We start from the raw sequence: 12,856 nt of genomic DNA on the forward strand, positions 1-12,856 counted from the left end.
TGGCAATGGGTTTTTGATCCTACTGCACGTACTGGCTTTGTGGGAGCCTAGGCAGTTTGGATGCTCACCTTACTAGACCTGGATGAAGGTGGGTGGTCCTTGGACTTCCCACAGGGCAGGGAACCCTGATTGCTCTTTGGGCTGACAAGGGAGGGGGAGTTGATTGGGGGAGGGGAAGGGAAATGGGAGGCAGCGGCAGGGAGGAGGCAGAAATCTTTAATAAATAAATAAATAAAAAATATGTGAAGAATTATACTTCTCAATAGTCACATTTCTATTTATCCCCAAGGAACCTGATGCCCTTAAGCCCCTCCTGCCTGGCCCCATAGCTTCTACTGAAGACCCCATTACCTCCTTTGCAGATGAGCAGAATGTAGGATTTGACGAGGTGCATCTGACAACATCCTTTCCTCTCTGTCCCCCAGGTTACCATGGACTCTATTGTGAGGAAGAATACAATGAGTGCCTGTCTGCTCCTTGCCTGAATGCTGCCACCTGCAGGGACCTCATCAATGGCTATGAGTGTGTGTGCCTGGCAGAATACAAAGGTGAGCCCTTTCTCATGACTTCTTGGTGCTAAATGACCACACCACATGGCCATGGCAACTTAGTAGGTAAGCCCCTGATTGGGGCATGGGTTTGTTTATAATCGAAACCAAATACTCAGGCTAGGATGGTGGAAGGGTCCCAAGAGCCCCATTTGAAAGCCTCAGACTTCCTCCTGATAAGTGAGAAACCCAGCTTCTGCCTTTTTCTTTTTCACATGCATTTCTGTTTGTTTAACTCATATAAAAGTAGACCCTGAAAGGGCTGTTAACGTCTGCAGGCAGGGACATGTCAAAGGTCGTGGCTGGGAACAAGAAAGAAGTGTGGTGTTCTCTAAAGCTTGTTGAGTAAAAACGGTATGCCCTTGGTGGACGATGGGGAAACAACATGTTTTGGCAAAGATGTGAGTTCTTATTAAACAAGTCAGTTGGGAGGGAAATGTTAGTTCATCTGATTGGATGCCTGTTAATGTCACTCTGGAAGAACAGCTGACCTTGACGGGTAGTTACAGTATGTGGAACACGGTCTAAGCATGCAAGTGCATCAACTTATTGAATCCTATTGGCAGCCCCACAAGGCAGATGGTAATGATATCTGGCATGAGCCAGCCAGTGTGGTTTAGTTCCTAAAGCCCTTCTCCCTGCCTTTACCTTGGCTTCTAGCCATGGTGTGTGGATGATGTGGCTTCGGCTAAGCCCAGATGGTCAAGTTTGAGAGCCACAGCTCCTTACAGCCACACTGTGAATGCTGCTCGCTAGCTGTCGCACAGTTCCCTAAGCCAGAACACCAGGGCTGGCTTAAATTTTTAAAATACTTTCGTGGCCCTATTTATATCCATTTCCCTTAACCTTTCAACTCCTCTTACTGCTTGCTTGAGAGCCTCCATCTGCCTGCCTCTTCCCGCTTCTCTTTCATGGGCCCTCCTCTACTTGGTGACCTTTCTGGAAAGCTTCAAGGACTGACACTCATCGAAGGACTCAGTGAGAGCTCTGGATGCAGTTAAAGCTGGGCCAGGCCTTTGTGGCCAGCACATCTGCTGTTTCATCTGGAATGGATAGCCGGTGACAACCGAGAAGCATCCACTTCCTCAACGTCATGTTGGCTTTGTGGCTTTTCAGCTTGGGGTCTATCAGAGCTTGGGGGGAAGAAGGAATTCATTTGATTCTGGAAAGGAGAACAAAAGGACAATGACTCTAGTGGTTTAGTTAGCTCATCTCAATCCCGCCACAGGTCTGCTGAGCCGGGACAAAGCTCCCAAGTGGATTTTGGCCAATGATACAGAGATTTCCAGATCCTTTAGTAATAGGGCTGGTATGGGTAATAGGCTTCAAACAACTAAAACTACCAATATTCTTTAGTTTGGGGAACAGATCTTATCTTTATAATTAGCAAGATGATTAAGTACATAGATCTGGAATATGGGCTCTTCTCTCTTTGACCTTTAGCTCACGCTGGCCTTACTAAACAAGAAAAGTATGGTTGCATTTAAAAGCCAATCAATGGCCCTGAAAATTCAAAGGCAGCGATGTTAACTTTTTCCATGCGGTTTCCACACATTCTGGGTGTTGTTGTCCATGCTGTTGCTCTAAAATCACAGCATTTCTTCAGAAGCCCCGCGTGAAACTCCTCATTCCAAACACATGCCTGGCTCTGCCTCTATAGGATAAAAGAAAACGATTATGTATAAAGTCTTCAAATATGCCCTCTCGTCCTCTCCCCTCCCTCTGCTGTGAGCCATGGCTTTCAAACTTGAGCTCATGTCAGCTTCTGCCAGCGGCTCTCGTCTAGACCACGGCACCTCAACTTTCCAGCTTTTAATTCTAAGCTTAAAGTGGGGGCCAAGACTTTGCATTTCTGGCACATACTCAGGCGAGCCTTTGCGAACTCCTCTCTGTAAGCGTATCTGAAATGGCAATTGCGTTATTCTGTACTGTGTCAGCTGGTCGTGCACATTCTGCATGAGTTCAGCACGTCCCTGTGTGCTCCGAGTTAGGAGCTCCCGTCTGCCTGCCTGAGAAGTTTCCCCTTAATACCTTGCTGTTTGTCCATCTGCAGTATTGAACGTTCCCTTTACCAATAAATCAATGCATCTCCTAGTGTAAGAAAGTGAAGATTCTAGAAAGAAAGCAGCTGAAGCCTGTATTCAGTGACCTTGATCCTGGAGGTAAAAGGTCACATGAAGATGAGGTTCTTGAGGAGCGCTAGAGGAGCTGGGAAGTTCAACTTCTAGTTCGAAGAGAAAGTACGATTCCAGAGAGCTGAGAATTTTAGGAACTGATGACTGAGGCATGCAGAGGACCCAAGTTCATGGAATTGAAGGATGCGTTGTGAACACACCACCCATGACCTCAGGAGGCAACGTTGTTCCCTCATTTCATAGGCCCCGGCTGCTCTTTAAAGGAGCTGCATAGTCTAGAGGCCCGAATCCTTTCTTGTGTGGCTGGAAGAGAATGGTTTTCTCCTGTTCATATCAGTGGACCCCGGGAAAGCCAGACTGAGAGGCCTTTCTACTCTAGACCTAGGAAGATAGGGCTCAGCTGGCTGCCAGTCCAGCGTCCCCCTCTCTGATTTGATGTCTCCTCCAGTCCCACACGAGAAAAGCCTATACCAACTACTCAAAGAAGAAGAAAAACTGAGTCTCTAAAGGCTCAAGAGGGGAAGTAAAAAAGCGATATGTCTTACTCAAAATTGAATCTGAACCTGGAGAGCACGAAGGCAGAACTATTTCCCGATAGATATTAAGGTATGAGGAAATGAGGTCATCAGGAAAAAGACAGACACTTTGGAGAAAAGATCCAAGCGCTCTGAGGGCAGATGCTCCAGAAGGGGAAGGGAAAGACCAAAACAAGGCTAGCATCAAGTCACTGTCCGGGGCCTCAGGGAGAGGAGGAGACCTGGCTTGCAAGGGGATTAATTCAGCGTGCCCAAGAACACGATGTGCACGCTGTGATTTCTGGGTAACGCCTAGGCTAAACAGAACATTCTATGGGAATGGGCTGTGCAGGTCACATTTTAAACAGAAGACTGGGAGAACGGCAGCTGGCAGCCCTATTTGGCAGGGTATAGGCTGGGGGTTAGAGGTCCATTTGCAAAGGTAGTTCAGTTGGTGAAGTGCTTGCTTTGCAAATGCAAGAACCTGAGTTCAATTTCCAGCGCCCACATACAAACAGCAGGTGTGGTGATACACTTCCCTAAGCCTTGTCCTGGGGAGACAGTGACAGGGGGATGGATGGCTGGGGCTCACTGGCCAGCCAGTCTAGCCTGTTTGATGAATTCCAGGCTAATGAGAGACCATATCTCAAATGAGATGGCTGGCATTTCTGAGGCAGATGCCTAAAGCTGTCGCTTGGTCTCCACATACACGCGCACACACATGCCCTTGCCACCCCGACATGTGCACACACGTACACAGGTGTATAAAATCAAAAAATGGCCATACATTTTAATAATTCAGAGACCATGATATTCTGTACCCTCTCTGGCACTGTGTTTGTGAGAAGTGTCCTCAGGAGACACTGAGATAGTAGAAGGGGAAGAACAGGAGGGTTGTGGGAAGACTGATTTAAATGCAGGGAGTGACCCAGATGGATGTGACTGCGCTAATTTAATGGTAAAGAGAGTCTCTCAGAATAGGCACAACTGCTACATTAGCTAGCGGCTGCCACTCAGAGGCTTACGATACACTAGTGACTTAGGACACGGCTTTGGATAGCTGTTAGTTCTGTCAGCCCAGGAAGAGCTTGAGTGGTGCCATGCCCAGGGCCCCTCAGGTCACTGTGTATGAAACAGCCTGTGCTCCAAACTAAGGCTGGACTCCAGAAGGATAAGCTCGTGAAGACCCCCAGGGCTGGACAGCATTCACATTCTTCCTTCGGGCTGTAGAATTCATGACAGTTTGTTTCATCCCTGTTGCTTCAAATTCTCCATATCAGCAATAGCCTGGATCCCCTTAAAGGCCTCCCTAGTCAGGCTCACATAGGATGAGCTTTCCACGTAAGCTGATTAGGAACTTTAAATGTGTCTTAAAAATTTCTGAACTTCCCAAGGTGCTCTGGAATAGACGTTCATATTCAGGGGGAGGGAATTACATGGGGCAGATCACAGGGACTCCTGGGGGAGGGGATTTACATAGCCAAAGTAAAGTTCTGTATAGTTTTAACCAAGTCTCTATGAGGCGAAGGAGTCACACACGCCTGCTATAGACCTGCTCCTCCCTAAGAGCCTTGAGTGCAGAAATTACCTTTTCTGTTGCTGGAGAAAACCTCACAATCCCACTTTAGACTTCACCTTCGCAGCTTCATGCCCTGGCCTCTCTCAGTCTCCTTATGGGAGCTCCAACCCTGTCATAGGCTGCTTGATGTTTGCTGCTCTCTGGCACTTTGGCCCCATGTTTGTTTGCCAGAATATAATCCGAATTGTTTGAGAACCAGAGTTCCTAGTGTTCCCCTAGCGTGTGCAGCTCCTGGGTTCCATCAGTACTACAGCAGACCCCAACACAAACAACAAAAAGACCTGTTGTTAACCACATTAATAGAATAAAGAAAGTAAATAGAACATGTGAGTTTCTCCTGTGTTGCCTGTCACCCACATCAAGAGAAATGGGGGGGGGTGAGAAAAGGGTTGTCAATGATGTAAATGCAGTGTATTTATGTATGAAATTATCAAAAAATAAAATACATAAAGGTAGAAAGAGAAAATGTTAAGTTTCTACAATGGGGCATGACATTGTTAGCCAGCGCTAGACCAATGGGCTCAATCAGCCTCCTTTCAGCCACAAACATGTTGGTTCTTCTTTCTTCACAGTTTTAAAGCTAGTGAATGACGGATCTAAAGTGATTTCTATTTAGTGTTCATAGCCTCAGCGTGTCAAAAAAAAAATCAAGGTATAACCTCATGTTGGATTCGTTTTTTATCTCTTTATAGCAAAATAAATTTAATGATTAACCAATGCTTGTTTGGAATTCTTGGTGGTGAAGGTCATTTATTGCTTTTGTGTATTATAAAACTAAGTGTATTTTTAAATAGATAAGCTATTTAAAACATTTAAACTACTTTAAATGTTTTAAAAATAGAATTGGTATTCTATTTTTTGTGACCAAGAATCCCAAACAAGTATTGGTTAATCATTAAATTTATTCTGCTATTAAAAAATACAATGAGAGCCTGACATTGGTGGCACACGCCTTTAATCCCAGCACTCAAGAGGCAGAGTCAGGTGGACCTTTGTGAGTTCTAGGCCAGCCTGGTCCACAACAGCTAGTTCCAGGAGAGGTTCCAAAGCTACAGAGAAACCCTGTCTCAAAGAACAACAACAACAACAAACAAAAAGAATAATAATAATAAAAACGAAATACAATGAACAAAGACATTCCTGGTAGCATTGTTTATCACAATTCATTTAATTCTTTATAATTCCTGGTTGTTTTTGGAATGGGTAATGTCCCAGAAATTATATCACTCTGTTAAAGGTGTGGTCACATCATACCTTTACTGTTGAAGGAATGATATTTATTTATGCATTTATTTTTGGGTAAAGTTGCATTTTTTGTTTCATGCTTTTACAGAGTAAACAGAGAATTCTAGGGATTTGTGTGCTTCTGCACTATGATCCATGCAGACATGACTTAAGTCCTAGTTTTTCTAGCTCTGCCCATTGCTTCCCTAGGAGAACAGACTGAGATCAGCATGAACAAAGGACAATAACACTAGGGTTGAGATGTCAACTGTAATTTCTAAAATGGTTCAGAAGATGGTGAGCTCTGTAACAATTGAAAAACTGAGGAGGTCTTCAAGAAGAAAGTAGAGCTTAATAAAATAGGATGATATCACAAAGTGAAGCAGAATTACTAAGAACACATCTTGGGGGGGGGATGTCACTCAGGGGGTTACTGCTTACTAGCGAGCCTGGGGTTTAGGTTCAGTCCTTGGCACTGCAAGCTAGAAGAAACCAGCAACAAAACAGTAATTGTCCTCCAAGAATATTTTTAGCTAATTGTCTTTACCGAGCTTACTTTTCTGGGAGATTAAAAAATAAATGATTTTCAGTTTCCAAATATTAATTGTAACTAACTTGAGACAACAAAGATATATAATTGGCACATTGCTCTTTATAGTCTAGATCATTTTAAAACTAGATTCAGGAAGGAGCCCTCTTGGAATAGAAAATTTTCCAGAAACATCATTCTCCATCCCTTAATCTGAGAAGTATGAATTATTATTAATTGTGACTGAATTGAAGTTTATTTTTGCTTGAGACTAAACATGTTTCGTAATTGTGCATGCCCAGTCCCTTGCCAATGGGTGATGTGTATGTCAGTCCTCAGACTTAGCTTGAAGCGTGGACCTGGTTTTCCCTGACAAAATAGGATGTTTTTGAGGCCAATTTGGAACTTGGAATGATGCCTCATTCCTCTGGCAATCTCACCTGCATGTCAGCCAAAGTCCACTGGCTGTCTGTCATCCTTTCTGTGAGGACAGGGTTATGGTGCTGTGGCTGCTATTTCTTCTGTGAACTAAGATGTGTGCTCAGCTCAGATGGTGCTCAGAGATCCATGCGGGAGTCAAGGAGGGAATGGATACATTGGGATCTGACACATGGAATTCTGTGACAATGGGAATCACAGCAAGTTCTGAACACACAATGTTGAAACCTGCTTTGCCTGGGGAAATTCAAGGTTCTGCTTTATAGCAAAAGGTGTTCAGTTCTGCCAGGCAAAGTCCAGTCCAGGAAGAGGTGAAGGTAGCTATGTTTGGTCAGGGAGTCAGGATGCCTATGACAGTACTGGGGCAACATCCTGGTGGCATGAAGGTGGGCCCTGGAAGCCAAGAGGAAGGCTTGAACAGAAGCACCTGGGCATATCACGGGTAACCGTGCTGTCCGTCTCTTCTGTGTATTTAGTTTCTAGTGTAAAGCTACTCTGTTCTAATGACCTACATGGCCATGCGATTATATTTTTAGTAGAAGGATTACCAAACTTAGACTATAGAAATGCAAGTGACTCAAGTATGTACCAGGGATGTTAGCCCTTCCCAATTCATAGAGATCATGTTTCTGTGAAGATGAGCTTTTGTCCAGCCTTGCTGCCAAAAATCTCCCAATGAATGCTTGGGTAACTGAATGACTTATCTATCAAAAAAGAAAAGTAACAGTAAAGAAAATTATTGCCAAAGAGAAAGAAATCCAAATACATGAAAGATTGCAATTGTATGCTTGTGATTTTGGGTGTTTCTAGTAAATCTATATCATTGGAGATGTTTGGTCTGTGGGTGTCACATTCACAAGCCCCTGTGGTTTGATCCCCAGGAACACATATACTGGCTATGGTGGTGTTCAGTTGGAATCCCAGTACTAGGAGGATCATTATAGGCTAATAGTGAGTTTGACAGCAGCCTGGGTTATGTAAGACTCTAACTAAATAAGAACATAGATGATAGATAGATAGATAGATAGATAGATAGATAGATAGATAGATAGATAGATGATAGATAGGTAGATACATTTATGATATATAAATTTTGGCCTAGAATTTCTTTTTTAACCTTATTTGGCAAAGGTAGTTTTATTGACCTGGCTGGACTGGCTAGCGATTGGAGCACAGCCTCAGTGTAGCCATTCAGGTCTGCCGGACTTTGCTCTGAACTTTGGTGATGGCTTTATTTCACATTACAACTGGATCTGTTGATTGTCTGGTTCCCATCGATCAACCATTGGAAACTTATGATCTTTGAGATAAAATATTTTGAAGCAGAGAGGACTCCTCCTGCTCCCACTCTTCTAATTGATTTTTAAAATTATTTTGAGATTATAATTGCATCATTTCCCCTTCCCTCTTCTCCCTCCAGTTCCTCCCATAAATTCCCTTTGCTCTCTTTCAGATTCATGGCTTCTTTTTCTTTTACTGTTTATATAGCTATATATGTTTGTATGTTTGTTTATTTATTTATTTACTTTTGGTTTTTCGAGACAGGGTTTCTCTGTAGCTTTGGTGCCTGTCCCGGAACTAGCTCTTGTAGACCAGGCTGGCCTCGAACTCCCTGAGATCCGCCTGCCTCTGCCTCCCGAGTGCTGGGATTAAAGGCGTGCGCCACCACCGCCCGGCTTGTATGTATATTTATATAAACATATATCAACACACATGTATACATACATGTAGTTTCTAAATATATAAACACAACCTGCTCAGTCCATATAATGTTGCTTGTATGTGTATGTTTCAGGGCTGAACATTTTGTGTTGCATATTCAATGGGTGTGCTCTTCCCTGAGGAAGACTCCTCTCTCTGTCTCTGTATCTCTCGTCTGTCTCTCTGTCTCTCTCTTTGAGTCAGAGGCTTAAACTTGTTATGGAGTCAAGGACAACATTAAACTTCTCATGTTCTTGCCTCAAACTTTGGAGTCCCAGATTACTTGTATAAGCCACCATGCCTGGTTTCTGTGGTGATGGGGATCAAAGCAAAACCTGGGTGAGCTACCAGCCTCTAGAAGTGGAAACTTTAGGAAGAGGCCATGTAACTCAAATGTAGAAGAAAGTTTCACATTACAGAGACAGGGAGATCCCCTTCAAGGCCCTGGACACAGAGGGGAAGTTAGGGCATGTTGTGAGTGACTGTTTCCTGCAGGTACAAGGCAGTAAGATATGAGAAAGCTGAGTTCTGAAAAACACTTGGGAAAAATCCCAGTCATGGCGCCAAGCAATACTTGAAAATGGCAGGTGAGGCAGAACAGGAATCAGGGCTGTCACTGTAAAATCCACTGCTCACTGAGGGCACTCCTGTGGATGTAGGCTTTCTGCCTTTATTTTCTTCTGTCCCCCTTTCTTGAGCCTCGTCTCCTAAGGCAGTGACAAAGAGAGGAGTGGAAAAGGCCAGCAAGATGTCAGAGCCCACGGGATGAGTCACAGGGTGTGGCAGTCACTTGTGCAATGCGAGCTGAGGAAGGATGTGGCGCGCAAGCGAAGTCGGCGTCACATTGCTGAGATTTGCTCTAAGCCTATTTTTCTTGAGGCAGTCAGGGAGAATAAGCACTGCACTGTTTACATTCTCACCTAGATCAGAATGTAAATTTTCTTCTACTCCAAAGGCTGTGGGGTGAGGGAAGAAGACAGAAAAGGGGAGAGGGAAGGATGAAGAGGGGAGGGAAGGATGAAGGAAAGGAGGAAGGGCAAGAAATCTGTTCATCTGTGTTGTACTCTGGCTTCCCAGCAGATCTCCCTCCTCCCAAATAGTACTGAGTTTTTCATTCATTAATTAAAAAATAATGTATTTATTGTGGAAAAGGGGTGTGTGTGTGTGTGTGTGTGTGTGTGTGTGTGTGTGTGTAAATGAAGCAGAAATGCATAGCTGTGAAATCAAAGCAATCTATTTTGGAAGTAATCCAACCTCACTTCAGACATTTGTATGTACACATGCAAACATATCCTATTTTTTCTTTTATACAAGCAAAGTTTTCTATTTTGATTCAAGGATTTAAAGCAGTCAATTGCATTTATCTATGTGTGTATATATGTGAGTGTGAGTATGTGGGCACGAATATCATATTTATACGCATGGAGGTCAGAGGACAGCTTGTAGGAATCAGTATTTCCCTTCTACGTGTGGGTCCTAGGGATTGAACTCAGATGCCCAGTCTTGGTGACAAGCACCTTTCCCATCTGAGCCATCTCCCTGACCCCTTAGATCTGTATGCTTCATCTTTGTCCAGTGGGAGCTGAACTCTACATGCAGGTCTGAAGTAAACATTCCTTTAAGTGGCCACCTTGACTAGGGATCACTCACGGACTTGAGTCCCTGTTCCTTCCCTCGCTGCCTTGTGACAGCAGGCAGCTCCTTCCCTCACTTTCCCCTTCGTCTTCTGGGTGTTGCAGTGAGGGGTAAATCAGACATTCGGCACCGAGAGAGGGCTTGGGACGTGTGCTGTCAGGGTGCCCAGAGACTTGAAGCATGGGCTGATTTCCTCTTGAGTGTGAAGTCCATGCGTGGAGAAACCCCTCCTGCCTCCTCTTGTCTCCATGTAGAGTTGGAACCCTTGAAGCAACTGACTGATGTCCAGTTTTCAACTTTGCTATTGAATGTCAAATGTTTCTCCAGCTATCTAACCATCTCCTGTTTCTTTTAATGATTCAGAATTTGCCATCGAGATTTTTTTTATTTTGTTGAGAACTTTATACATATACACAAATGAAATGTTATTATATATACCCCCCTTCTCCCCAATTTCCCCATGTCTGTCTAATACTTCCCCCTAACTTCCTGTTTTCCTTTTTTACTTTCTCTTTTTTTTGGTAGCTCTGTAAGGTCAATTACTGCTGCCCATATGTGTATGGGTGTGGGAGCTGGCCATTGAGAAATTTTAACTTTCAGGTTTTTGGCTTTCCATGCGATAGGATTTGAGATATGCAGAGAAAATGTAGATAAGCTCCCTAAGTAGACAAAATACCATACTTACTTTGGGCAGGGTTTAAATTGGTTATTTTCTAATAAGGTACATTTTTAAGGAGTACACATACACATGCACACAGATACCCATGTAACAAACAAGCACACACCCAAACACATGCACACACACAGACATACATTCACACACACAAATACATACATGCACGCAGGGACAGACATCCACACAGATATGCACATGCATGCACACACATACACGACTGACCCGTCCAGCAGGTCCAATTATTCCAGGGTCTTAAAGAGGCACTACCTGAAAGAATCATGGGTGGGAGAGAGAAACGAGACCAAGCAAAGTTCTGTTGTCAAGGTCTCAGTTTATTAGGGTAATGGTTGCGGCTTATATAGCCCTTGAATGAGGAATTTGGCTTGGGTTGGGGGGCAGGGGCAGGAAGGAACTTTCTTATTTATTTATTTATTTATTTATTTATTTATATTTATTTATTTAAGATTTCTGTCTCTTCCCTGCCACCGCCTCCCATATCCCTCCCCCAATCAACTCCCCCTCTCTCATCAGTCCAAAGAGCAGTCAGGGTTCCCTGCCCTGTGGGGAGTCCAAGGACCTCCCACCTCCTTCCAGGTCTAGTAAGGTGAGCATCCAAACTGCCTAGGCTCCTACAAAGCCAGTACGTGCAGTAAGATCAAAACCCAGTGTCATTGTTCTTGAGTTCTCAGCAGTCCTCATTGTCCGCTATGTTCAGTGAGTCCGGTTTTATCCCATACTTTTTCAGACCCAGTCCAGCTGGTCTTGGTGAGTTCCCGATAGAACGTCCCCATTGTCTCAGTGTGTGGGTGCACCCCTCATGGCCCTGAGTTCCTTGCTCGTGCTCTCTCTCCTTCTGCTCCTGATTTGGACCTTGGGGTTGTAGTCTGGTGCTTACTTTGCCGGGGCAGCAAAGGTCACCAGTCAGCACACCTGGTATAAGTGGAAACATTCTTTTTTTGTGGCTTTGTTAACAAACAGCTCTCAAGGTAGTTGGGGTGTGAGGGCTCTCTGCAAACATTCTTAGGACAATGGTCCCTGCTATCAAGATAGTTGGGATGTGAGGCAGGTTCCATTAGCAAACAGCTCTCAAGGTAGTGGGGCTTTCTGCAAACATCCTTAGGACAATGGTCCCTGCTATCATCTTTAGGACAATGGTCCCTGCTATCATCTTTAGGACAATGGTCCCTGCTATCATCTTTAGGACAATGGTCCCTGACACACGACACAGCCACACTGAGGCGCACACACATGAACACAAAAACACCATGGACCTGTTCCAATGCTGTCACATGCTGGTGCAACCCTTTCTTTGGAAGGCTACAGGGACAGGGGAGTGCTCTATGGGTCACCCTTTCTCATTTGCTTCTCTGCAGGAACACACTGTGAACTGTACAAGGACCCCTGTGCTAACATCAGCTGTCTGAATGGCGGAACCTGCGACAGCGAGGGCCTGAACGGCACGTGCATCTGTGCACCAGGGTTCACAGGTGAGTGGTCCACGAGTGTGTTTTCAAACTCACCGCATAGTCCCCATGGTTGCCGAGGTTGGACAACCCCAAACCTTCTGTCATGAGTGATCGCAAAGCAGAGATGCCATTGTGAAATGTCAGGGGTATGGCTTCAAGAGGATCCATTTCAAAACAATAGACTATGTTTGCGGCGAACTCCTCGACCAGCGAGAAAGAACAACCACCACACGAGGATTCTTCTCAGATCACGCTTTAATTGGAGTGCCCTTGGTTGAAGAAGCATGAAGCGAGAGGGCGCAGGGAACGAGGGGCAGGGAACGAGGGGGCAGGAAGCGAGAGGGGGGAAGCGAGAGAGCTCGAGAGCACCAAGGCAGCTGCTTATATAGGGAATTGGCACACGGGTCGCC

At 44.7% G+C, this 12,856-nt stretch overlaps 1 protein-coding gene across 1 annotated transcript in view; it reads left to right on the top strand.

Moving 5' to 3' along the window:
• The window catches only part of Dner (delta/notch like EGF repeat containing), a 303,919-nt gene that overhangs the window by 261,795 nt on the left and 29,268 nt on the right, over positions 1-12,856 (top strand). Inside the window, exons 9-10 of the mRNA XM_005361514.3 lie at positions 426-548; positions 12,354-12,467. Coding sequence (XP_005361571.1) covers positions 426-548; positions 12,354-12,467 — 237 coding nt within the window. The remainder of the gene's footprint in view (positions 1-425; positions 549-12,353; positions 12,468-12,856) is intronic.

This window comes from Microtus ochrogaster, linkage group LG4 (genome assembly GCF_000317375.1).
Source record: "Microtus ochrogaster isolate Prairie Vole_2 linkage group LG4, MicOch1.0, whole genome shotgun sequence".
In the NCBI taxonomy this organism is placed as follows: Eukaryota; Metazoa; Chordata; class Mammalia; order Rodentia; family Cricetidae; genus Microtus; species Microtus ochrogaster.